Source organism: Saimiri boliviensis, chromosome 13 (assembly GCF_048565385.1).
Source record: "Saimiri boliviensis isolate mSaiBol1 chromosome 13, mSaiBol1.pri, whole genome shotgun sequence".
Taxonomy (NCBI): domain Eukaryota; kingdom Metazoa; phylum Chordata; class Mammalia; order Primates; family Cebidae; genus Saimiri; species Saimiri boliviensis.
The window spans coordinates 97,209,312-97,235,210 of NC_133461.1; the positions used below are offsets into that span (position 1 = coordinate 97,209,312).

At 41.7% G+C, this 25,899-nt stretch overlaps 1 protein-coding gene and 1 long non-coding RNA gene across 5 annotated transcripts in view; one reads left to right on the forward strand and one right to left on the reverse strand.

Annotated features, from left to right (window-relative positions):
* XPO7 (exportin 7) overlaps window positions 1–25,508 on the forward strand; it is an 89,667-nt gene extending 64,159 nt beyond the window's left edge. For all 4 annotated transcript variants that reach the window (XM_039461051.2, XM_039461052.2, XM_039461050.2 and 1 more), the window contains exons 9-28: window positions 266–385; window positions 1,608–1,754; window positions 2,567–2,739; window positions 4,560–4,753; window positions 5,512–5,617; window positions 7,098–7,233; window positions 7,740–7,813; window positions 8,937–9,017; window positions 9,931–9,994; window positions 10,404–10,512; window positions 11,443–11,549; window positions 14,755–14,843; window positions 15,594–15,701; window positions 18,232–18,314; window positions 18,568–18,782; window positions 19,013–19,151; window positions 20,472–20,632; window positions 21,895–21,993; window positions 22,574–22,701; window positions 23,900–25,508. In XM_039461051.2, the coding sequence (XP_039316985.1) occupies window positions 266–385; window positions 1,608–1,754; window positions 2,567–2,739; window positions 4,560–4,753; window positions 5,512–5,617; window positions 7,098–7,233; window positions 7,740–7,813; window positions 8,937–9,017; window positions 9,931–9,994; window positions 10,404–10,512; window positions 11,443–11,549; window positions 14,755–14,843; window positions 15,594–15,701; window positions 18,232–18,314; window positions 18,568–18,782; window positions 19,013–19,151; window positions 20,472–20,632; window positions 21,895–21,993; window positions 22,574–22,701; window positions 23,900–23,993 (2,427 nt within the window). In that variant the 3' untranslated portion in view covers window positions 23,994–25,508. The remainder of the gene's footprint in view (window positions 1–265; window positions 386–1,607; window positions 1,755–2,566; window positions 2,740–4,559; window positions 4,754–5,511; window positions 5,618–7,097; window positions 7,234–7,739; window positions 7,814–8,936; window positions 9,018–9,930; window positions 9,995–10,403; window positions 10,513–11,442; window positions 11,550–14,754; window positions 14,844–15,593; window positions 15,702–18,231; window positions 18,315–18,567; window positions 18,783–19,012; window positions 19,152–20,471; window positions 20,633–21,894; window positions 21,994–22,573; window positions 22,702–23,899) is intronic.
* On the reverse strand, window positions 20,238–21,897 carry LOC141580863 (uncharacterized). Its single transcript, XR_012513262.1, has 2 exons — window positions 21,174–21,897; window positions 20,238–20,820 (listed from the first exon to the last, which is right to left on the reverse strand). It is a non-coding gene; the product is annotated as an uncharacterized LOC141580863 (long non-coding RNA).
* Window positions 25,509–25,899: the final 391 nt, after the last annotated feature.

Genomic DNA, 25,899 nt, shown 5'->3' on the forward strand with positions numbered 1-25,899 from the left:
CTTGGTATTTTCATGGGTGAAATATATATCTTAACAAGAACAAAGATGCCGTTGGAGTGGTTAAAGGGAATTTTTACCTAAGAAAATTTCCGAATTCTGAATTTAATGAGCTGCTATGGTCCGCTTGGATCTGTGCCCTTTTCTTTTTCTAAAATAATATTGTTTCAGGTATTTTAAAGAAGAATATTGTAGGAGGGGGAACGTTTCTAGTGAAAATATCTGTACAATCTTTAATCATTTTGTTTGGGTTTTTCCCTGCATTTAGGTATTATCCTGCTTGGTACAGATTGCCTCAGTCAGAAGATCCCTGTTTAACAATGCAGAGAGGGCCAAGTTTCTCTCTCATCTTGTAGATGGTGTTAAACGAATACTGGAAAATCCACAGGTAAGTTTTTCGGAGAATGTACATACATATAGAATTAGTGTATGCCCAGCTGTTATGAGTCAGAAGGAAATCCATCCCGAGGCCCAGTAAACAATTCAGTCTGTTGTTCTTCAGGGAAGATTGATGTGAATCTCTATTTGTAGGCCAGTTCTGAGAGTATTTGCCCAAAAGAGGAGCTCATATCCTCCAGCTTCAGAAATGTAGGCGTGACGGGAAAGAATCACTTTGTTATAAGGGAATAAGGAAGAAGCTACTCATTTTTCCCCCAAGAAATTCATAACATTTGCTTTTTGATTTTGTTTACCTTTTGTAAAAAATGTTTATTGGTAACCTAAGTGTATAGGGCTGCTTTTAGGTGGGAAGGAAGATACTGTCTTTCAGATGTTCATGTCATAACTCGATTTCCTTTTTTGTCTTGAAGTCCCAGTGATTCAGCATTTTTTGAAAGTATCAGTTCTCTACACTAGAAGAAAATTAAAAAGCAGTTTATTTTAAAATATACTCAGTTTTGTCCCTCTTTTTAAAATTCATTCGTTCATTCAACAAATGATACCGAGTACCTACTCTGTGCCAGGGATACACTGGTGAACAAAATAAGGTCTATGCCTGCATATGCTAACAGAAGAAGACATACACCAGGAAACATGCAATTAAATATACTGGTAGAATAAATTTTAAAAATCTATAATATTTGTTATAACTCTATCATATAAACAACATATGAATAAATTAAAGTGATATAACTTTATGAAACATTTGTATAACTTTGCTAACTATAGGTTATTTGTGCTTAATGATCAGTTTGACAGATGTAGGATGAAAATTTCATTAGATTTCCTTTAATTGGTAAGAATCAATAAGCAAAGAAGCCAGTCACGTCTTAGATTGTGCCCACTTCTGCCGTAATGAGCTTTACAGCCTCAGTGTGATCCTTCTAGGCTTCTGTTTCAAACCTTGTCCATTGAGGCTAATAATCTCATCTCATCTCATGAGATAATTATTGAGAACATATCAGGTGATAAATGTTGTCCCTTTTTAAAGTGACTTTTTAAAAAATTGTTTCTGAATGTTATACAGATGTATCGTTCTGAATCATGACCTGTAGCCCAGAAGTTAAAAAGTAGATTTTACCCCTTCCCCCATGCCACCCCAAGTATACATCATTCTTGAAGTATTGGTGTGTCATATTTTACATTTTATTTTTCTCCTGTGCTATTGCCAGAGTTTGTCAGACCCAAACAATTACCATGAGTTCTGCAGACTCCTGGCCCGATTGAAGAGTAACTATCAATTGGGAGAATTGGTAAAGGTGGAAAACTACCCTGAAGTCATCCGATTGATAGCCAACTTCACAGTGACCAGCCTACAGGTTTGTCTTTGATTGCTTGTGTCTTCCCTCGTAAATACTGGAATCTCTTCTCTTGCTGGTTGGTTTTAACTATGTAAGAATATATATATATTTTTCTTGGCAAAGGTAAAAAGTATAGCCCTACAGAGTAGTTACTATTGTGGCCTGTGAATTTACATTTATACAAGTGCAAGGATTGTGGGGAGTGGAACATGTGGGAATTAATAGGTTAATATTTATACTCACACCAGAGAGAATTCCCTCATAGTCACCCCAGAAAAGCCAGGGCTGGAACAGGGAGCCAGACAGAAGAGTAAAAAGAAAGTTAATTCCCTCTCTTTTGTAGTCATATAATAAAGAACAATGGGTCTCAAATTTTATGGCTTGTATCACAGTCATCTGGGAAACTGATGAAAAAGTACAGGTTCTTGAGTCTTACCCCCGTAATTTCTTGTTATGAGGGAATAAGGAAGATGCTACTCATTTTTCCCCCAGGAAGCTGTGTTCACTAGGTCCATGGTAGAGCCCTGGTGTTTGTAATAACTTCTTCAGGTGATTCTCATGCATACTAATGGTTGAGAGCCATGTACGTATGGCTTTCCTTGTGGTATAAGGCTTACACAGCCAGCATAGAGCACCTCTTCTTATTAGATGCTTAATCTTTGAAATTCTAATAAACACATTAAACTAGTTGCCATACACAGAATAACCCCCACAAAAGTCTATCCTCTTTTTTAAAAAAAGAAAAAAGTCTTTATCTTCTGCGTCGGTGGTGTTAGACTACTGTATAGAGAAATGAAAAATATGCCTTCTGCTTTCCTACTTTTCTTTAGCACTGGGAATTTGCCCCAAATAGTGTGCACTATCTTCTGAGCCTGTGGCAGCGGCTGGCAGCCTCTGTGCCGTATGTCAAAGCCACAGAGCCCCACATGCTGGAAACTTACACTCCTGAGGTCACCAAAGCCTACATCACATCCCGGTTGGAATCTGTGCACATCATACTGAGGTAAGGAAACTTAGTCTCATTCATTCCCCGACCAGTGGCCTGGTGTCACACTTCCTAGAGATCAAACACCCCACTGGCATAAAGGTACTCGATGGGTGTCTCACTGGAGCTCCTACTGTTCATGGTTCTTTTTCCTTGTCAGCAGAGTAGCATGAGAGCATAAAGCCTGATAGGATAGTCTTGTGTCTTAGACATTCATATCTTTTTCATATTCCCCCTTTCACTGTCCATAGCAATAGCTTCGAATATAGAGTATACTCACATAATGTTTATCCTTGCCACTGTTTTTCTTTAAATGTGAGAAACATTTATAAGATACAGATGAGAAGAATTATAATATGTAACCTATAGGTACTTAATGTGAACTCCTAAAGAAATAAGTGGATAAAGATTATACAATTTAGTTATCAACTCTAATTTCAGAGCTAGAGGACATAAGAATTCTAAGTCATTGATCACTGATTGCATTACATTTACATGTGATTTCTGTCTACATTGACTTAACTGAACCAGAAACCTGTAGCTAAAGAAATGTCAAGCCCCTTCAGAAATGACCTGTATTAAATGAGGTTATCCCTGTTTATGTAGCTTTCTTGTGTATTTTTTTCATTGGCTGTTTTTCAAGAGAATTTACTTGGAGTCTGAGGGTCTGGGGCCTTTTAAAGTTGTATTCTTAATTTGCTTAGCTCCAAGTGCATTGAATAGTCATGAGTTACAGTCTTAACTGTTTATGACTCGAATCAGTTCAAAATCTGAGTATTCATGAAGTTCACCAGCAAGCCTCGTTCTTTCACTTCCATAGCTTCACCTCTTGAGGATTCAGCTTGCTTCAGTAAGGCATCATTGGGGAGTGGTTATGTGTTTGTAGGCTCTGGACCTGGATAGCCAGTTAGTAGCTGTGTACTCTTGGGCAAGTTTCTCCATTTCTGTATTTGTAAAATTAAAATAATAGCCTACCTCATAAGGTTCTTACAAGGATTAAATTAATATGACCTGGTACAATATGTAGCACATGGTAAGCACTCAGCTAGTTGTAGTGCTGCTGTTGAAATTATACTACAGGGTAACAACAGAAAAGCTCCTCATTGGACAAGATGTTTCAATCTAGGAGCCGGCAGATACGGCAAGACCTAGTACAGGTCCACAGTACCTTGTTTGCAATTCCAAAGTCCAAGATGTGACAAAAGAAATTTCCTCATCAGTTTGGCATCAGAATTAACTTGTTTACAGAACTGGACAGGAGTTGGTATGAGACTATATATATAGATTTTTTAAAATCCTACATAGTATGACCATTTATAATATTCATACGTTTTGCTACAGGAACATTGAATTTGATGTGCCACAAAGCCCACCAAGGGTTTTATGTGATACAGTAAAGCATCATACTGCCTTCCACCAATCTGAACATTTCTGAATTCCAAGACACATCTAGCCACAGTGGCCTCCCACACAGGACTGTGTACTTGTCCCGCAGTTTACTGTAGTCAAGAGCAAGCGAAAAACTAAGAGCCAAGAGATCAGAGAGGTGAGAAGGGCAAGACTTTGAGGTTGAAGGCAGAAAGACATTAAGAGATGAGAATTCAGATTGTAAGATTTGACACCAGCAAGCAGAATATACCTAAGGGAGACTGATGCCAGGGCGAAGACATCGGCCTTTTGACTTATTGAATGTTCTTCCTTGGGAAAAAGTAATGTTGGGATGTAGGCTTCCACAGTTGGAAATGGTGGCTAACATGAAGAAGTCAGAGAGCTGATATTTTGGGGGAATCAGTAGGCATATTTTAAGACCGCTGCCTTCCTTTTTCCCTTGGGAGTAGAGATGGCCTGGAAGATCCCCTGGAGGATACGGGACTGGTCCAGCAGCAGTTGGACCAACTGTCCACCATTGGGCGTTGTGAGTACGAGAAGACGTGTGCACTCCTCGTGCAGTTGTTTGACCAGTCGGCCCAGTCCTACCAGGAGCTGCTACAGAGCGCCAGCGCAAGCCCAATGGACATTGCAGTGCAGGAGGGTGAGTGTGCAGCCTGCCGGGAACTCTAGACCTGTGAGGAGATGGTCTCCAGTACTCCTTTGCTCATTGTCACCTCTTTCCTACCTCCTCGCAAAAGGACTCTTTCATCATCAGTTACCTCCATATCCACAAGAATCTTTATGAATGAATGAATAAATCCCTCAAGGGACTAGGAAAGAAGAACTGAAATCACATCTGCAATGAGACTTTGTTTTAAGAGATGAGGTCTTGCTATGTTGCCCACGCAGGCCTTGCATTTCTAGGCTCAAGTGATCCTCCTGCCTCAGCCTCCCGAAGTAGCTGGGACTACAGGCATGTGCCACCACACCTGGCTCCTGTCTGCTTTTTAATCTCCCACAGCACAGCTGGGACCCAGCCGAGAGTTTTATGAGTGCTAAATAAAGGCCCAGGGGAAACAGGGAGATAAGTTCAGACAGTAACCTGGACTTCCTGTTTTCACCGGGCCTGGCTGGTGTTTTTAACATGGCACTGTGCCCAGCTTGGGGTGTTTTTAACTCTAAGGAAGTACTACACTCTAAAAATAATGGCCTTGTCTGATACAGGAACGTTGATTAACTAACGAATTTCCCCCTTAGTATTGCCCTTAACCAAAGCAGAAAAGTAACCATTCTCTGTAAGAAAAGTAAGGCTTTATGGTTTCACCATAGTGTTATTAACATTAAGGAAGTTTAGAGTGAGGAGTGTCTTCACAAAACTATCACTGGAGGTGACACTAATGGGTCTGTCTCCTTCTGCAGGAAGGCTTACATGGTTGGTTTACATTATTGGAGCAGTGATCGGTGGCCGGGTTTCTTTTGCCAGCACTGATGAGCAAGACGCCATGGATGGTGAGCTTGTCTGTCGGTAAGTGCTCCCCGCAGAAGCTCTCCACTCTGCCTCGCTGGCACTTTTCCACTCCCCAATAGGGTCCTCTCCACCTACAGAACATAGTCTTAAGATACTAACTGCCTGAGACACAGCTTTCAAGCCTTTTATAAGTGCTGCAAGAACTCTGCCTATGATCTTTACTTAAAAAAAAAAAAAAAAACACACAACAGCAATAATTTAGCAAGGAAATAATGGATATAGAATTAGGAAAACTAAAGCAGAGATTCTCTCTTAGATCTGTTTAAAGACAATATCTCAGAGTTAGTAAAACATGCACTGCTTTTGCAATCCCAAAATAAGTCTAAGAGGAAACTGTGGTTTTTTTAAAGTTCACCAAAGATGGAGTTAATAGAGTTCCTACAGCCTTCCAAATCTCTTGGCCATACACTTGTCCACCTACAAGATTTCAATTTATTTTGCATCTGTGCAATTCTCATTTTATCAAAACTTTTTTTTTTTTTTTTTTGGAGATGGAGTCTTACTCTGTCGCCTAGGCCGGAATACAGAATGCAGTGGCACTATCTTGGCTCACTGCAACCTCTGCCTCCCGGGTTCAAGCTATTCTGCCTCAGCCTACCAGGTAGCTAGAATTATAGGTGCATGCCTCCATGCCTGGCTGAATTTTGTGTTTTTAGTAGAGACGGTGTTTCGCCATGTTGGCCAGGCTGGTCTTGAGCTCCTGACCTCAGGTGATCCACCTGCCTCAGCCTCCCAAAGTGCTGGGATTACAAGCATGAGCCACCATGCCCGGCCTTCAATATATGTATCTTCTGAAAATCCTCATTTGTCTCTTTGCACCCCCATTTTGTTTATCAGATGCCTATTTGCCCAGAGGCACCTTAATCCTGACAAAAGTCTACATAGCGTTTTCCCACTGGTGTTTTTTGAAGAGTTGAGCAAAGCTTTAATAAGAATGAAATCTAATGCCTTTCTGATTCTGCAGCCGAGTTCAGTACTCTGTGTCATACTATAAATTTAGTTTAAACAATGTCTTGCAGACTGGTTCTCAGCTTAAGTGTAGCAACACAGTGATTGAGTCTCATTCACTCATGGTACGTCACAAATAGCCATTCCCACACTCAGATGTTAAATGACTCACTTATTATGACATCTGTATTCTCATTCACTCGCCTGCATTCCAATATCCTTTCTTTTGGGGAGAGGGTACAGAGAAAAGGGATGAAGCCACAGGCAGCATTTCTGCTGTTAATCCCTGGAAATGTTACCTACCTGTGAACATCATCCTTCATGTGTCTCCATTCCTTTCATGGCTCTGTGAGGAAGAAAAGATTGAAAACTCCCGGTCTAGTCCTGTCTCATTTATATAGATGAACCTGTCTGCAGGAAATTGCACTACCCAAGTACAGGCATACACAACCATTTTACGACAGCTTGTGTTGTCTAGAGTAACCAGGATGTCCTGCTGTTGAGAGAATGGTTGCTCCTCTTCCTCCAGGGTGCTCCAGCTGATGAACCTAACAGATTCTCGTCTGGCCCAGGCGGGTAATGAGAAGCTAGAGTTGGCCATGCTGAGCTTTTTTGAACAGTTTCGTAAGATCTACATTGGGGACCAAGTGCAGAAATCCTCTAAGGTAATGGCCTCTCAGTTGGCTCCCCTAGTTCTCACTTCTTACTTGTGAGATTGCTGATGGAGGGAAACAGTTGCTAACAATTCACATAACCTCCAGATTTCAGGTAATAAGACAGTCCAAATGTTTTCTCTTAGTCTTTAAATTCTGGGAGATTCATCAAAGAATTGGGCCCCTTTCTCAAGTGCTCCATGTGCTTAACAAATGGCCAGTCCAGGCATCTGTTGTTCTCCCACAAATGAGCAATTCTTAGTCTCCATAAGTGAATTAATATTCAGAACAGCAGAAGATTTTGGCTTTTTGTAATTTCAGAATTTGAAAGGGACCAGTAAGATTGCTCAGCATCTGTCCAATAATACTTAAAAACTAGCTATCCTTTCAGTAAATTTGTCTCTGGGATTCTTGTCCATTTTCTTCCACATCTTACCCCGCGAGTGTGGACAAAAATAGTACCGGGATGTGATTGTTCTAATTCGTGTTTTCTGGTTACTTTCTCTTCTTAACACCAGCTCTACCGCCGACTCTCAGAAGTTCTGGGATTGAATGATGAGACCATGGTCCTAAGTGTCTTCATAGGAAAAATGTAAGTGTTTCAGCTTGCCACCAGCAAGAGTCCTTTGCAATCCTGTTGGAACTGTAAAATGTGATCTTGGCATTGTGCTGCCAGTGCCTGGTATTCCAGCATTGATCGTTTGCGTCAGAAAATTGTGCATTTGAGTGTGTGACAAGCTGTGCTTAGAGATATGGCCCGGCCCCAGAGCATTCCAGGCTCGTACAGGCAAGGATTTAATTTTCTTGCAGAATCTCCTCTTTAGCCTTTGGAATCACAGGTGAAACCCTGTCATGTCATTAGCAAAACAGACCTCCACCCCAGTAATTCCTGCTCAGCCTCTCACCCAAGGATGCCCAGCATAGGCATTCACTTTCTGTTGCTGATTTCCTCTAGTTATCCCCCTGAAGAGGAAAGGTCCACTTTAAAATGGGCTTATTCCTCCCAGGAAACATCACACCCTTTAAGAGTCTTGAGTTTCCAAAATCTACTGCTGCTGTTTGAACTGTCTTCAGAGTTGGAGCTCCTGATTGGCCCTTTTTTGGTTTTTTTACGTTACACCCCTTTGGTTACATTTTCCCCTTTTTAAAGGAGCTCAGTTTATTAAAGCACACGCTAGGAGCCAAATATATTACCCAGGGCTGTGTGCAAAGTGACATTTTGCCTCCTATCAACTGTTCCAATCCTAAACACTCATATCCATGAGCTGGTTAATAATTTAAGACGGAAAAAGCAAAGGAGGTCTAAAGGACTCTGCCAGCCAAGAATCCAGAAGCAAGGGCTACTAGAATTCTGCAGCTGACAGTGGATGGTGCAGGTGCAGAATTATATACGTCTGCCTGTTATCACTGCCGCAGAAATCTCTTACCCTTGCTGCAGAAATCAGCCCTGGAGTGCCCCAGAATTCCAAGGGCCTGGGTATGGGCCAGTGTAGCTTTGGAACCAAGTAGTGAAGATTATCTGAAGGATAATTTTTCTAGTCAACCAAATGTAAGTACGGAGATTTCCTACCCATCTTTTTTTGTGGTCGTGATGTCTGTGAACTGGTGGTGCAGATGTGTGGTGACATTTGATGAATGACTTTCTTCTGCTCCCAGCCTTCAAGGAAACCTGCAAATCAAAAGGGTCTCCTTTTTTTTTTCTTTTTGTCCTCCAGCATTACCAACTTGAAGTACTGGGGCCGTTGTGAACCAATCACCTCCAAGACACTACAGCTTCTCAATGACCTCTCCATTGGATATCCTTTTCTAAGCTAGCTTCTGTGCACAGAGAAACTGGCATGCCACAGTCTTAGAATGACGCCTTCTGCTCCTTCCACTTCAGTTTAGCTTTAGTGTGTACTCACGTATCTTCCATTTTCCTAGGAGTCACATAACGCCGGTGCCCACGCAGAATATAGGAAAAATTTCAGGCCCCAAAAATAAGCCAACACACAACCTGAAAGTTCAGTACAGATTTATCCCTGTCTTTTTCTGAGTTCCACAAGTACATAAAAGCCCATCTCACAGGTGCACACACTGTGTGATCAAGGCTTTAGTATCCTTAGTAGAGACAAAGCCCCCCTTAGGTTGTCCCATCAGCTGGTTGGTAGAAATATCCTGATTCCAAGCTTTGTGGTAGAAGTAATGACTATACTTCCTCTTGACTTGAACTAGGTTTGCTATAAAGTTTGAATTGCTCTAGGTCAGCTTTTCACAACCAGGGGTCTGCAAGAAGGGTATAAACTCTGTAAAATTATTAGAGTGACTGTTTTTCTCACTTCTCCAAATACTATATTTAGCTAATGCCATTCCAAATAGGAGAGAAGTTCATTCATTATACACAACATATGCCTCTTATGCAGGGCTTTAGGGCCTAATTCTCTCTGGGAACCCCTGCTGAGAGGAGTCCTCTTAGGATATTCATGATAATTGGGGAACCTGCTGATTTTATCTATTTTCTTACAGCTAGGAGTTTGATATAGATGTTTTCTTATTGATTAAATAGTGCTTAGAAGAGAATGTTTTTCCATATTTGGCAGTGATATCTTCAAGTCATTTTTTAAAAAATAAGGTATTTGGGTAAACTGTCCTTTATTCAGAAAAACTTGCGTCTGTCCTACAGTCTGAGTTTGCTTCATACTTTCCTTGACCTCCTTCCTTTGTCTTTACGTACAGTAGCGTAAGGAAGCTAGTGAAGCTTAGTGCGGTACAGTTCATGCTGAACAATCACACGGTGAGTGATTTTATCTTTTTCCGGGCCCTCCTAGCACATACACATACACTTTCTCAACACATATCAACACATAAAGGAGATATTTAAATGGAGGTCTCTGGTGTTGCTAACTTGCTGATTCCCACCACACTGCCAGATTACACTCAACTGTCATCAGAGTGGCTCTTTGAGATCCAGATGATCTGAGTTATGAAGTCACCTACTGCTACGCATACTGCAGATAAATTAATAGTAGTAACAACAGTACACCCCTTTCAGAAAAAAAAAAAAAAAAAAAAATCTTCAGATCTTCAGGGAATGACTACATAGGCATTGCCTTGAAAGGGCTCAGTAATTCTCTGATTACTGGCTTGCATTCTGCCTCTAACTCATGTTTTTAAATGGTAACTTGTTTTCTTTTTTTCAATAGAGCGAGCACTTTTCATTTTTGGGTATTAACAATCAGTCCAACCTGACAGACATGCGGTGTCGGACGACCTTCTACACAGCACTTGGGCGTCTCCTCATGGTGGATTTAGGTACTGTAAGAAATCCTAGTGGCTCATGAAGTCATCTGGCACTATTCTAAATTTTTATTTGAGGACAGAAAACTAGATAGGGGAAGGCTTTTCTATTATTTCAACAATAACAAAACTATCTGAAATAACAGTCTGATTTCTCCAAGAACAGATCATGCTATGAAGGTCCTTATAACTGGAAGAGAATAACAATCTGCTTCTGAAGTTTTTATCTGATATGCAGTGGCTTTAAAATTCTCTTCATATTTCTTGAGTGTTAAATAAGGAATTGAGATTCCTAAATGTATCTTGTTGGCCAGATAACTTGTCCACCCCACATTGAGGTGTAAACCCACTTGAAATGGTCAACAAAACTTTTTATTATCCAGTTTTCTAGCACAGATGAGCCAGAAGGGCTTAATTACTTTTGTAGCACTAGTGGTAATATTAGCAGTTTTAGGTCAGTTAATAACTAAAGCTCAGTGGTACTACTCTAATTTTGAGCTGTTTAAATTTAATCCTACTAAAATGACATGAAACTTTCTAGGTTTATGAAAGGTGACTTTAAGTGTGAATGAAGCCTCCGTACCCATTTGAAGTTTGAGTCTCATCTAGTTCTCACGCACCAGCTTCAGTCCTTTCTCCACTGACTCTAATTCTCACCAAATCAAAATAAATAATGTAGTGCCTTATATACATATGAATTTCTGATACTGTGGCTCAATGTCAACAAACATAGCCTAGACTAGGTGATTTCTGTCATTTTGTAGTTTAATAATTCTGTTTCTATATAAACATGTTATTCTTAAATTGCTACTAATACTTGTTGGGATAATAAAGGGACCCCCTTGAGTTCTCCTGGGTCTACTCATCTTTCATTCTGTCTTCCCATGTATGCATAGCTTTGAATTCTTGGTATTGGGGTCACACCCTGGGATGTTTCTTTTACAGGAGAGGATGAAGATCAGTATGAGCAGTTCATGCTGCCACTCACAGCAGCATTTGAGGCTGTGGCCCAGATGTTTAGCACCAATAGTTTCAATGAGCAGGAGGCAAAGGTGAGTGAGTCTTTCACCCAGTAATTAATCATCTTCTGGTTTAGGGCAGTCCCCAGTAGAAAATCGTGGTTGACTATAAACTATCCACCACCTTAGCTTTTTTATTTAATATCTTGGACTTCTGGGGTTTTGAAATTGCAGAACCCGTATAGATTTGTAAACTTCTATTTTTATATGGTATTGTATTTATTTAAGTAGCTCTTAGGGTTTTTTAATCTAAGCTTTCAAATTTATTAGCATAAAATTGTTTACAGTTTTCTTAACTGCCTTTTAATCTCAGTTTTATCTTTACGTCCCCTTTTCATTTTTAATACGGCTCATTAGTGACAAGTTGGGTTTTCCTTTTTTTTTTTTTTTTTTTTTTTGAGGTGGTGTTTTGCTCTTGTTGCCCAGGCTGGAGTGTGATGGCACAATCTCTGCCCACCACAACCTCCGCCTCCTGGGTTCAAGTGATTCTCCTGCCTCAGCCTCCCGAGTAGCTGGGATTACAGGCATGTGCCACCGTGCCTGGCTAATTTTGTGTTTTAGTAGAGACAGGGTTTCTTCATGTCGGTCAGGCTGGTCTCAAACTCCCAACCTCAAGTGATCCACCCACATTGGCCCCTTAGAGTGCTGAGATTACAGGCGTGAGCCACCGCACCTGACCAGGTTTTCTTAAAATTGTGGCAAAAAACAAATTTTACCATCTTTACCATTTTTACATGTACAGTTTACTGATGTTAAGTCTTTCTTTTTTTGAGACAGAGTCTTGCTCTGTTGCCCAGGCTGGAGTGCAGTGATGCCGTCTCAGCCCACTGCAACCTCTGCCTCCCGGGTTCAAGTGATTCTCCTGCCTCAGCTGCCTGAGTAGCTGGGATTATAGGTATGTGCTGCCACGCCCAGCTATTTTTTGTATTTTTAGTAGAGAGGAGTTTTCACCATGTTGGCCAGGCTGGTCTCAAACTCCTGACCTCTGGTGATCTGCCTGCCTTGGCCTCCCAAATTGCTGGGATTACAGGCATGAGCCACCACGCCTGGCCAATGTTAAGTATTTTTACATTGTTGTGAATTAAATCTTCAGACTCCACAATTTTAAGATGGAACATTTTCATTATTCAGTTCTTTGTGGTTTCTAATTTCCGTTGAGATTTCTTCTTTGACACATGAGTCATTTAGAAAGGTTTAAGAATTTCCATATGTATCAGTTTTTGTTTTTGTTAGAGACAGAGTCTCACTCTATTGCCCAGGCTGGAGTACAGTGGCATGATCATAGCTCACTACAAGTCTTGAACTGCTGGGCTTAAGCAATCCTCCTGCCTCAGCTTCCCATGTAATGTCCAATGAATTTCCGTATATATGGAATTTTAAGTTAGTTCTTGTTTTCTAGCTGTTAGAATTGTCATTTCTTTATTGTTGCTTTCCTCATCTTTTTACTTTATACATACTGTTCACTTGACTTGTATGGATCTCTGTGTCAAAATTAGAAGACACTGGGATGTTACTATTGGTAGGACTTTTTACAGTATTCCTCAGGACACCAATGCTGAATGGTAGACCTACCAAATAGCCAGGGTTTTGCCGGAAAAAAATGCCAGGCTTTACCAAACATTCTAAAGTTCTCCTTTTTCATCTTTAGCCTTTTCTTTTTCCATCTACAAATCAGCAGTATAGACAGAGAGCAACACCATTTAATATAACTCTCTCTCCCCTTTATATTTGTGTTTTAGGGTCTGAGATAGGTACCATTCAAAGCTTCGGTTATTGTGGAACGTATTGGCAACTTTAGGCTAGAGTTTCAACCAGTATCAAGGATGTAGGGTATCAGTGAATATCAGCCCTTTTCCCATCATGTGATATTAATTTCATACAAAGCAAGTAAAATTAACCAAAAGAACCACCTTGGTAATGGACTACAACTGTCACCCTCTTCTTAGTTATGTCCCATGTAGTCTTTTTTTTTTTTTTTTGAGACGGAGTTTCGCTGTTGTTGCCCAGGCTGGAGTGCAATGGCGCAATCTCGGCTCACCGCAACCTCCGCCTCCTGGGTTCAGGCAATTCTCCTGCCTCAGCCTCCTGAGTAGCTGGGATTACAGGCACAGGCCACCATGCCCAGCTAATTTTTAGTATTTTTAGTAAAGATGGAGTTTCACCATGTTGACCAGGATGGTCTCGATTTCTTGACCTTGTGATCCACCCGCCTCGGCCTCCCAAAGTGCTGGGATTACAGGCTTGAGCCACCGCGCCCAGCCCCATGTAGTCTTTTAAGAGATTGACCAAGTCTTAGACTGGAGTACTGGGCTTGTGGTATCAGCTTGAGAACTGTTTGCTTACAAGCAGGCTGTTAACTGAATTGCAACGTTTTTGCCAAATGTGTCGAGATCTCCAAATGTGCAACCTTCTTGAGCATATTGATGACTACTAGATTTTGTTGTTGTTATTCTTGTTGTTCTGTCTTCATGTTTGGAGACAAACCCCAAACTACAATTTTTAAAGCAGTTTTATTGCTGTTCATGTCGCAAGTAAAAGTTCTGTTGAGAGAGTGAGTATTGGATTTGGGGTCTTGGTGCAATGTTTGAATCCTGATCTGGGCCCTCCTGCCACCTAGCAACACGACTGGGCAAGGTTTTTGTCCTCTTTAGTCCTCAGTCTCTTTTTCTGTAAATGGAGAGGACAGATTCAACACAGGCTCATCTAGATGCCCCCCCCCCCCAAAGGGAGAGGCACTGTGTGGACTCCCCTTTGTCTTCCTCCTGGCGGGGCTTGCGTCTGACTTCCTTTACGGTATAAACCATTAGGGTCCATAATAGCTCTTCTACCTCTTCTTCTTTGGGACTTCTGGTTTTCTTTTTTGCCTCTTCCTGGCTTTTGGAGTGGGTTTCTTTGCCATGCGCATGTGTATATGTATGTGTGTGTGTCTGTATCTCTCTCCCTGGGTGGGCTCAAAGCTTTTTCGCTTTTTACATATGATGTATTACTTCAGTGTCTTAAAACCTTGTCAGCCTCTATTTTTGCTATGAACCAGGAACCTATTTTCTTGGCATAACACACTTCAAAGCTAATTTTTCAAGTGAAAATATCTCATTCTAGCGTGGAAGAGACTGAATCAGAATATTTGAGAAGGAATATTTGTTGAACTGTGAGGGGAAGAGCTTGATGACGTGTGGAATCCTCATCAGACTGTTTTTTCTTTTCTTCTATTTTAACGTGTTTTTGTCTTCTACTACAGCGAACTCTAGTTGGCCTAGTAAGAGACCTGAGAGGGATCGCTTTTGCTTTCAATGCCAAGACCAGCTTCATGATGCTCTTTGAATGGATGTATCCTAACTCTGACTAGGAACACACCTACAGCAAGCCTTAACTGAAGTGTGATTGGGTGATGGGGTCAAGAGAGGGTGTGCGGGGAAGGGAAGGGGTAGTGAGGCAGAGAAGATGAAGAGCTACCCAGAAGGCCTGCATGTGTTCTGGAAGCCGCCATTTCACAGTGGTCTAATGACAGACATAAGGTTGTCTGAGGTTAGAACATGAATGAGGTGGTCTCCCAGTTTCTCTTTTGGATCTCAAATATAAAAGCCTGTGGAACTATATACCACGGTAGAACTGTTGATTTTGCTATATTTAGAGAGATGTTTCAGTCTAAGGGAAAAAAAAAAACAAGTAACAGTTTTTATAAATTAGGAAGTCTAAGTTTACTGACTCCCTAACCTTGCGCAGATCATTTCAAATCCAGGTGCCTCTTTCTGTAATAGTTACATAAAGGAAATGAGCTGATCCCCTATCATACCATAGAAGTGGTAAGAAGATAAATAACAATCTGAAATACATCATGTTCTTTAGAAGAAAGGCACTATGTAAATTAAAATATATTACTAGATGCCTTTTACAGTTTAAAGAACACAAAATCACTTTAGTGTCTTCTGGTTAGAAAGACTCCCAACATTAGCAAGCAAGAGACTGGAACTTAAAGAACTGTAATTTGACAGTTTGTGCTTGGCTAGTGCTAAAAAGCTATTTTAAATTCTGTACCTTTCTTGAATCAGAAATCCTTCCTTAGCTTCTCATTTACAGATATCCATCCTACATGCCAATTCTCCAACGGGCAATTGAGCTCTGGTACCATGATCCAGCCTGTACCACACCTGTACTCAAGCTGATGGCTGAATTAGTTCATAATAGGTAAGCAAGAGGCAGAGCCTCCAAGGTTACAGCTGCCCTGTTATCTGAGAGAATTTGTTGTATCAAGTGCTTTGGGCAGATTGTGGGAGATGAGAAGGTTTAGTTCTGCATTTTAAAATTTGGAAAGTTTTTGTGTATGTTTTTGTTTGAAATAATAGTATTCCTAACTACACTAAATCATAGCCAACTGCAGGAAATAAGTCACTTTTAAAGAGTCTCCATCAGGGCACAGTGGCTCACACCTGTAATCCCAGCCCTTTGGGAGGCCGAGATGGTCAGATCGCTTGAGTGCAGTAGTTCAAGATCAGCCTGGGCAAAATGGTGAAACCCACCTCTGCCAAAAATTAGCCAGGCATGGTGGCATAAACCTGTAGTCCAGCTACTCAGGAGGCTGAGGAGGGAAGATCACTTTAGCCTGGGAGGCAGAGTAAGACCCTGTCTCAAAGAAAAGTAAAATAAAATAAAAAGAATCTCCAGATGTCCATTCTTAGGAGAAGTAAATTTGGCAACCAAGATTCTGATTTCCTGCTCACAGATATAAAGGTTAACATTTGGAAATGATGCCTTGTCCATCACATTTCATGGTTAGAGATACTGAGAAGGATATGATCGGTATCAGAATAGCTTTATCTTCACTGACTCCATGAAACCTTTTATAACCATAATGATTTCAAATAGTTCTTTGTTGAATTATTAGGTCCAGAATAGAAGATGTCGTTGTACACCTTATTTCACTCACACTGTTAGGCCTGATGTGCTATGCTTAGCTATCTGCCAGAGATGGGTAAATTATAAAACTCATGTGTACTACTTAAGTTTATATCTTATGCTAGTTTATAAGAACAATTTAAAGGACTTAGAAGATTTTTTTAAAAAGGAATACTCTTTCTTAAGGTATTTATTAAGCAGGTTGTGGCAGGAGCAATAAAAATTTACTTTTAAAAAGTCAGAATGATTTTCAAAACACCAAATTAAGGATAGTAAAAAAGAAAAATCTAGCACCTTAGCTTTCCCAGAATTTCAGATACGTGCATTGGTGTCTCATGGCAGTCTTGAGACAGTAAGTTTCAAAACTACCTTAGGGGGTGGGTAATACTCAAAGAAGCTATAACCTCCCAGGAGGCTTATATTCAGGAGTTATTCATTTATGAAGTAGATACTTGAGAGCACTTGCTCTTTGCCCAGCCTTTGTAGCCACTATGCCTAGACAAAATCTCTACCCTCTTTAATGTTACAAATGATGAGGAAGACAGAGTAAAAACAAGTATGGAAGATCTTTCCAGACAGTGATTAAGTGCCATGAAAAAAATAAAGCAGTAAAACAGAGGAGAATTAAAGGACAGGAGGGTCAGGGAAGACCTCTCTGAGAAGGTAATATTAATTAGGATCTAAATGATGAGAAAGATTCTGGTGGCACTGCAAAGATAAGGGATGTTCTAACAGAAAACAACTGCGAGAGTCCTGAGATAGGATAAGCTTGCTGGGACTTGTGGCACAGGTCTGGTGGATGGGGAAGGCTGTGGGAGCAGGGTCAGACCAGTGAGCAGAGCCAGATCATCTAGCACAGGCGTCCCCAAACTGCGGCCCCCTGAGGCCATTTATCCGGCCCCCACCGCACTTCAGGAAGGGGCACCTCTTTCATTGGTGGTGAGAGGAACACAGTATGTGGCAGCCCTCCAACGGTCTGAGGGACAGTGAACTGGCCCCCTGTGTAAAAAGTTTGGGGACGCCTGATCTAGCATCTTAGCACAGCAGTAGTGAGGAGTGGGCATTTATTCTCATTGCAGTGGGAAGCCGCTAGAGTGTTTTCAGCAAGGGATTAAAATGATCTCATTTAAATTATTTAAAGGCTTCCATGTGAAGAATGGGACTGAAGGCAGGTAAGAGTAGGAGCAGAGAGACTGTAAGGGAGAGGTGGATTCGGAGTGTATTTTAGTTAGATGTTGGTGGATTCAGTGTTGGGGGTAGGAAAGAGGAAGTGGGAAGGACTCCTAGGCTTTTCAGGTCTTACCTTGAGTCTAATGAAGCTTTTCAAAATGTGGAGCAGACAGAAGAGAAGATGGTTAGAAATGTCTCCCTTTTCTGTCCGGCTTCTTTTAGACCATTCCAATTCCCTTTGCATCCTTTGTTCATATAAAATAGTAACAGTGCCTTTGCCCCTGTGTCAGATGCCACTGAAGCTATGCAGACTATTGGCTGAAGGGCTCTGATTTAGTGCGAAGAAGTGACTGGTAGAAAGTATACTTTAATCAAATAAAAATGAGATTTTTAAGACAGTCATTTTGTCTGCAGCCTTTTTTCTTTTAAATGTTTTTAACTTGAGCGGCAGAATCTGAATCTAGCATGTTGGTCTTCAAGATGGAAGCTACATTATTGGTTAAATATCTATAACTTGGCTATTCTCATATTAGAATAGGCAAGCTACTTATTTTAATGTAAATGCAGGATCACCCAAGGTATGAGAACCTCAAGTACCCTAGTCTTCCAAGAAAACAGTCTGACTTTTTCTCTTCCTGTGCTCTCTGCTCAGATCCCAGCGACTCCAGTTTGATGTCTCTTCCCCCAATGGCATCTTACTCTTCCGAGAAACCAGCAAGATGATAACAATGTATGGTAAGTGCTTCAGAGAATTATGCCTCTTGAAGTTAATTCCAGCTCACTCACCACACTGTAAGCAGCCTGTGGGTCTCCAGCCAGCCCTGGCAAGAGCCAGGACAGCATTCCTATCATATGCTAATACATGTGTATTAGAGTGCCACCTGTCACCAGGGGCCTGCTGGAATTTGTATGCCTTTGGAGTAGGAAGGCTGATGTAAATGAGCACTTCTAATGTAGTTGAATAAACATATATGACATGTCTACTCAGGCAATCGCATCCTGACACTAGGAGAGGTCCCAAAGGATCAGGTCTATGCTCTGAAGCTCAAGGGCATCTCCATCTGCTTCTCCATGCTGAAGGCTGCTCTCAGTGGGAGTTACGTCAATTTCGGAGTCTTTCGTCTCTATGGAGATGATGCCCTGGACAATGCTTTGCAGACCTTCATCAAGCTGCTCCTCTCTATTCCCCACAGTGATCTCTTGGTAAGCCTTACGCTACATTACCAGAATCTTGTTCCTCATCACATTTAGCCTTTTTCACCTGAGACCGTGATGGAACATTGCTCTTGAAAAACTATATAAGCTACCTCTTTTGTGCTATAACTAAGTCTTTTGTTTTCCCAACTGAAAGGAGCCAAGCTATTTAACATCGTCTCCCTGCATGCTGGAGTTCATGGTGCCTAAGCCGATTTTCTTCCTCCTCTCTCCCACAGGATTACCCCAAGCTCAGCCAGTCTTATTATTCACTACTGGAAGTCCTGACTCAGGACCATATGAACTTTATTGCAAGCCTGGAACCCCATGTCATCATGTATATTCTCTCTTCCATTTCTGAAGGACTTACTGCTCTTGGTAAGCACGTGAGTGGGGTGGGTAATTTGGTGTGGTTTTTTGTTTTGTTTTGTTTTGTTTTGTTTTACCACTTAACAGAAAGAGAGAAGCTTTAGAGATAAGCAGGAGCAAATCTGGAGATCATGAAGGGGTCCCATAAGCCAGATTAGGCTGTTTGAACTCTGTCCTGAGGGCCATGGAAGCTGGGAAAGGTTTCACACAGCTAGCTCCATAAGTTTTTGATCCTAGTCCGTATGGTTCCTGTCAACCAATTTGTTTATAGGTAATAGGTGTATGTGTTCGGAGAATAAAACACATTTTTATATTAGGCTGAGTAAAACCTGAGTAGGAGGATTAAGTCAGCTGGTATATAGTGATGATATATTGCAAATACACATAGACTGACTTGTGGATTATCAGCTATGGTGAATTATCCATGCTTCTGTGCCACTTTGATACACATTCACTTCCATTTCCACTATTCCATCATCAGGGTGCATGGCCGTATGTAGTACAGTCCAGTCAAGGTATCAGCCCTTGCTTTGGAAGACTATTGTCTTACTGAAAATAGAGGGACCTTTGCATAAATCATCAGTCCCTTAGGAGTCAGAGAACTGCTTACTCTTTTAAGGGTTCATCCCTTAGTCCTTTGGGCTCACCTCATCAGAGTTCTGTTCACAGGTTGTGCTGTTCTGTTCCCTTTGTAAAGATGCATAGATGAGCCTGCAGCTCCCTCCAGAGATGCACTGGAGATAAACACATAATATAGCACAGCCCATGCTAACAAACCATGAACATTCATAGGCTACAGCAGTCTTAGCTTAATGACATCCTGCAGGTAACTCAGAGCATAGGCTCCTACCCCAGGCTTCTTGGATTCCAATAACAGCTTTTCAGTTACTAGCAGTTGATCCTTAGGCCGATGCATAACCTATCCAAATTCTGGTTTCCCCATGTGTAAAACAGAAAACCTACTTCCTGGAGTTCTTGAGAGGATAAATTAGGTAACACCTGTAAAGTATTTAGAACAGTATCTGGCACAACAGAAGCACTTGCTGAATTAAACTGTCATTTTGTGTGCAGCAGAAGATGCATATCAACAACACATTGAGACAGTAATTTCGGTATTCTTTATTTATATGTATTACCAATACTCACTTTCAAACTTAGAAATTGAGCCCAGCTGTACGATGAGGGTAAGAGGTTAACAAGGAGTCCTCTTGAGCAATGGCCTTGGCTGAAGTGGCCACAGGACCCTAGTGGATCTCAGCCAAAGATAGTCCGTATTTGCCCAGGTCGCCTTCAGCAGCTCTGTCCTACTCCTACCTCTCTTTCTTGCAGACACCATGGTATGCACAGGCTGCTGCTCCTGCCTGGACCACATAGTGACATACCTCTTCAAGCAGCTGTCACGTAGCACCAAGAAGAGGACCACACCCCTGAACCAGGAGAGCGACCGCTTTCTGCACATCATGCAGCAGCATCCAGAGATGATCCAGCAGGTAAGAAAGTGGAGGCTTAGGAGGCCTCAGTGATGGAGTGTCCGACAGAGGAAGGATCTCTACAAGACAGGGGAGGCCACACATGATTAACCTAACATCTCATCAGGTTCCTGCTGCTGAGGTGAAGTTCGTTTCTTTAAGTTGCAGTGGATTTTGAGTTTGCGAAGTAATCACTGGATATAGAAAATCTGAAAAAAAAAAAAAAAAAATCAGGTTCTGGATTATTCTTCTGACTGTCACAGCAACCCCTGTGCCCTGGATCTATCTCATGAGCACTATCCTCTTTTCTGTGAAAATTACTTTGCTCACCCACTGCAATAAATAGAGCAAGAGTTAGCAGCATCCAGCTTTCTAACGGCCCGTGCTCTTGTTCACAAAACAGAAGGAAATAACTGGCCACAGAGAGGTCAACTATGTGCTTGCCCTTATTTTATTTGTATGTAATGAAAATAAATCTTGAAATAACTTGCAGAAATACATACTAGATAGAAATAGGTAAGGAAATGGGATCAGTAATTATTGAGATTTTAGCCAGTCTTACCTTTGTCCACACTGTTCTCTAAAGAAGCAGTGACATGGCCAGGCACGTAATCCCAGCACTTTGGGAGGCCAAGATGGGTGGATCACAGGTCACGAGATCGAGACTCCTGACTAACATGGTGCAGCCCCATCTCTACTAAAAACATAAAAAAATTAGCTGAGCATGGTGGCACAGGCCTGTAACCTCAGCTATTCAGGAGGCTGAGGCAGGAGAATTGCTGGAACCCAGGAGGCAGAGGTTGCAGTGAGCCAAAATTGCGCCACTGCACTCCAGCCTGGGCGACAAGAGTGAGACTACATCTAAAAAAAAAAAAAAAAAATGGCAGTGAGGGGCAGTGAATTAATTCAGAACTCCATCACATCCACAAAATATCATAAAACTGTCAACTCCAAGTACCTGGAAGGGATCACGCAAGGTGGTTTTGCCTACTGTAATTTTGTTTATGTGACCCCATCCCATTCCCCACAAGTCAGGGTGAAGTGGAAAGATCTATTTGTAAGTGAAATTATCAAACCAATTTTAACAACAGGAAAGGATAATAAGTATCTTAGAAGAAAAGGTTACCTTGAAATAGAAGACTCAGATGAAGCTTCACAAAGTATTTGTCAGACTTACCCTACACAGAGAAGGCCTTCAGTCTAATATACTTCTGTATTTGGAATTTGTCGTTTTATCTTGGGTAGCCATACATAGGTCATTGCCTCAAATCCTCCGTTTTCAGATGCTGTCCACGGTGCTGAACATCATCATCTTTGAAGACTGTAGGAACCAGTGGTCTATGTCCCGACCCCTACTTGGCTTGATACTACTTAATGAAAAGGTGAGAGAGAGCGCGTGACCTTCCTGGTGCCAACCCAGAAGACCATGCACTTGCTATCACCAAGCACTGAGAGAAATGTGTATAGAAACACTCCAGGATGGTGACGGGGAAAATGGACCATTTACTGAGCATGTCCCATTCGTGTTTTCAGTATCACATAATCACTTACTTGTTAGAAGTCAGCATGTGTGGTAGCTCACAGACACAGAGTAAAGGAGTGTTTTCTCCCCAGGAAATAAGAGAAACCTTTTAAGGAAGTAAGGTACCTGGGTATCAGAGGGCCTAAGACCTAAGTTCCATTTCTAGCTCTGCCATAAACAAGTTTTGAGATTCCTATAAAAGAAAAGGCTGGTCCCATGACCCTTTTAAAGTGCTTTACAAATGAAAAATTCTTGATTTTTTTAGTAAGATGAAGACATATTATCCTGGAAGGACTTGCCTGAATTTTTTTTAAGTGTCCAATTTTAGTAGATATTCCATTACTCCTTAGAGAAGAACATTTTTCATCCCTGACAGTGATGGAGGGCTAATGTGCCTTTCCCTGTGTCTCTTACCTTCTGTTCCACTCCTTGCCCCACAGTATTTTTCTGACCTAAGGAACAGTATCGTCAACAGCCAGCCACCAGAGAAGCAGCAGGCCATGCATCTGTGTTTTGAGAACTTGATGGAAGGCATCGAACGAAATCTTCTTACAAAAAACAGAGACAGGTGAGTAGAGTGTCCTGCCTAGAAATCTCAGACAGTTATTTTTCACATCAACGAAACAGGCAATTCCTTTAAAGTCTTTGTTTATAGTGTTTGGAGGCCATCTAAAGCAGTGCTATCCAATAGAAAAGTGAGCCATGTTAAACAGGCAAAATTCATTTTAATAATATATTTTGGATACACTGGGTTAAAAAAAGTAAATGTGTAATCAGTATTTTTAAATTGTGGGTTTTCACTTTTTATTGTACTACATTTTCAAAATCCTGTACATTTTACATTTAACAGTATATCTCAATTCATACTTTTTTTTGAGACGGAGTCTAGCTCTGTCACCAGGCTGGAGAGCAGTGGCCCACTCTCGGCTCACTGCAGCCTCTGCCTCCTGGGTTCAAGTGATTCTTCCGCCACATTTGTGGTTTTGGAACCATAAGCGCGTTCCAACATGCCCGGCTAATTTTTTTGTATTTTTAGTAGAGGCGGGTTCCACCATGGCCAGGATGGTCTCAATCTCTTGACCTCGTGATCCGCCCGCCTCAGCCTCCCAAAGTGCTGGGATTACAGGCGTGAGCCACCGCGCCCGGGCTAATTCATACATTTTCATCAGAAATACTTGATCTGTATTTAGATTTCATAAATTTACAGTTGACAGAGTAGATTCCAGTACCCAGATTGTTTCAAACAGCTAGGGATTTTCCAGTAACTGCATTATCTAGGCTTGACAATTTTTAAATTTTATTTAATTTTAATTTAAAATAAGGCATTTTAATTTAAAATTAAGATGCAGTTGAGGAGCTGAATGTTAACTGTATTCAATTTGGAATCATTTCCTCAGTCACACTGGCCCTAATTTAGATACTCAGTAGCCATGTGTGGTTGGCAGCCGCCCTACTGGCCAGCACTACACCAACTGGCCTCGCTGCATTAAGAAAGGAGGCTGCGTCCTTCACTTCCTGCCTCACTTCCTACCTCTGTCAGTGACATTTCTTTTGTGCTGCCGTGAGCCCAAGCTAGCCTTCAGGGCCCCAGACTTGACCAGATCTCTAGGCCAAATTTCCCTTAGAGTCTTAAGACTGAGATTAACTGATCTTTGAAACAGAACCCATCAATTCATACATTCTACTTCCCATGCTTAAAAAAAATTGTAGGCAAATAACTTTCCCTCACGCCCTCCTCCCCCAACCCACATGCATCCCCTCTCCAGGTTCACCCAGAACCTGTCAGCATTCCGTCGAGAAGTCAACGACTCGATGAAGAATTCCACTTATGGCGTGAATAGCAATGACATGATGAGCTGACACCTCCTTGGACTCGACCTGTACAGAGCAGCGTCCCTTTGGTTTGGCCCAGAGGGGCGAACAATTGCAAGGGAGAGGGCCTGGCTGATCCTGGCTCCTTCCTCCAGGGGTGTGGGGAAAATGGCAAAGGTCAACTAGCTACTTCCCCAGGGAATAGGGGTGTGAGTGCACTCATTGGGGGGGGCAGGGCGCTGCTGGTTCCTGGGGGACTGGGTGGGAAGGGTAGTGGGAGGAGATAAGAAACACAAACTGAGACTCCAGCCCCTCCTCCTGGGGCCACCCAAGTGGGGAGAACCCCTAGTGTCCTGCCACAACCTGCCTTGTATAAACATGTACATTTTTTCATAACATTTTGAACAAGGTTTATATTGACTCAAGTTTAAAAACAAAAAGTGTGACTGAAAAATTTTTACAGAGTCTAGTGCACCAATGCTGATGTGAGGGGTTGTGTATGCGAGTGAAGAAAATGTGTATTCTGGTGGCCTGAAGCTTTACTGGACAAGGATGTGTGAGAGTGCAGAGATATATTTAGTGACACAGTAGAGAGGCAAAAAAAAAAAAGAAAAGAAAAAAAAAGCTAAAATTCCAAATGTATATTTTTTCGTATTGCCCTGTCCTCACCCAGAAATGATCACTTCCTGTTACTGTATTAACCCTTGTTATTAGGAACTCTAAGCCATGCCAGAACACCGTCCCTCCCCTTGGACCGTACAGGTTCTGCCCTGGGTCCCTGGCCCCTTGCAGTGACAAGTAACTCCAGCTAAAAGTGTTTGGTGTTCTTATCTCCATCCTCTTTCCCACTTTGCTTACCCTCATCCTCAGACAGATGCCTCTTGCTTTTAAAAGTTGGATTTAACGACGTGTTATAGGGTTCTTGGTTTCTGTGAAGAGAGAGACCAGAGAGAAGGAAGTGAGCCCACCGCTCTCCTATGGGGTAATGTGGGCGAGTCCACCAGAGGCCCTGCTGTGTGCGGCCAATAAATTTCAGTCTTCCCCAGCCCTCGAGGCAGTGTGTGTGGATGTGTGCGTGTGGATATTTATATATGTACCCTGCACTCATGAATGTATGAACTGGAGGAAGTTACTACAGTGGAGGGGTTCTTAATAACAAGGTCTACCTAGCATGAAGTATTTAACATTCTCCCACCCCTTAAAAATATACATTTTTATAAAATGAAAACCATAATAAATGTTTTGAATATTAAAAAAAATTAACCTACAGAGGAAAGTTAACGGAGAAAGCTATTTGCCTTGTACTTTTTCCACGATTGCTGCTGCTAGTTGTACACATCTCTAGTTCAGCTCTTGCCCACGGGACACTCATCAATTAGGTTTTATTTTTATTTCTCTCCTCTACCCCCAGAAACAAGCCTGTTAATTTTTTTCCCTTCTCCTCTGGCGACTGTGTGATGAATCCTTTCTTGCGTGATCAGGTTGCGGATAGACTTGTAAGGGTGTTTGCTGCATACAGTGTAAGCATTGTGACCGCCAATAAACTTCAATGGTTTCTACTGACCTGGTTTCAGCAATCATGTCCAGTGTGTGTCCAAGGACATGTCTCACTCAAAACACATGACCATGTTTGAGGCATTCTTAAAAAGCCGGTAAATGATGGGCCCCTTCACCTGATCAAATTAACTTCTCACTGCACTCAGTTTCTTCTAATAGCATGATACAGTTGATTTCTCTCTCTCAACAAAACCAATCACATGCTATAAAGTGGAAGCCACTCGACCTCTCTATTAGCCTTCAGATAATAACATGGCTAGAAGCAGACAAGTAGTAATTGAAGAAAGCCCGGTTGTGTTCATGTTCTGACATCAGCTTCTCTGATGTGGGCTGGGGTTCCTTCATTAGACCATGACAGGTTCAAGGGTAAATATTATCCCCATGGAATACTTTGCAG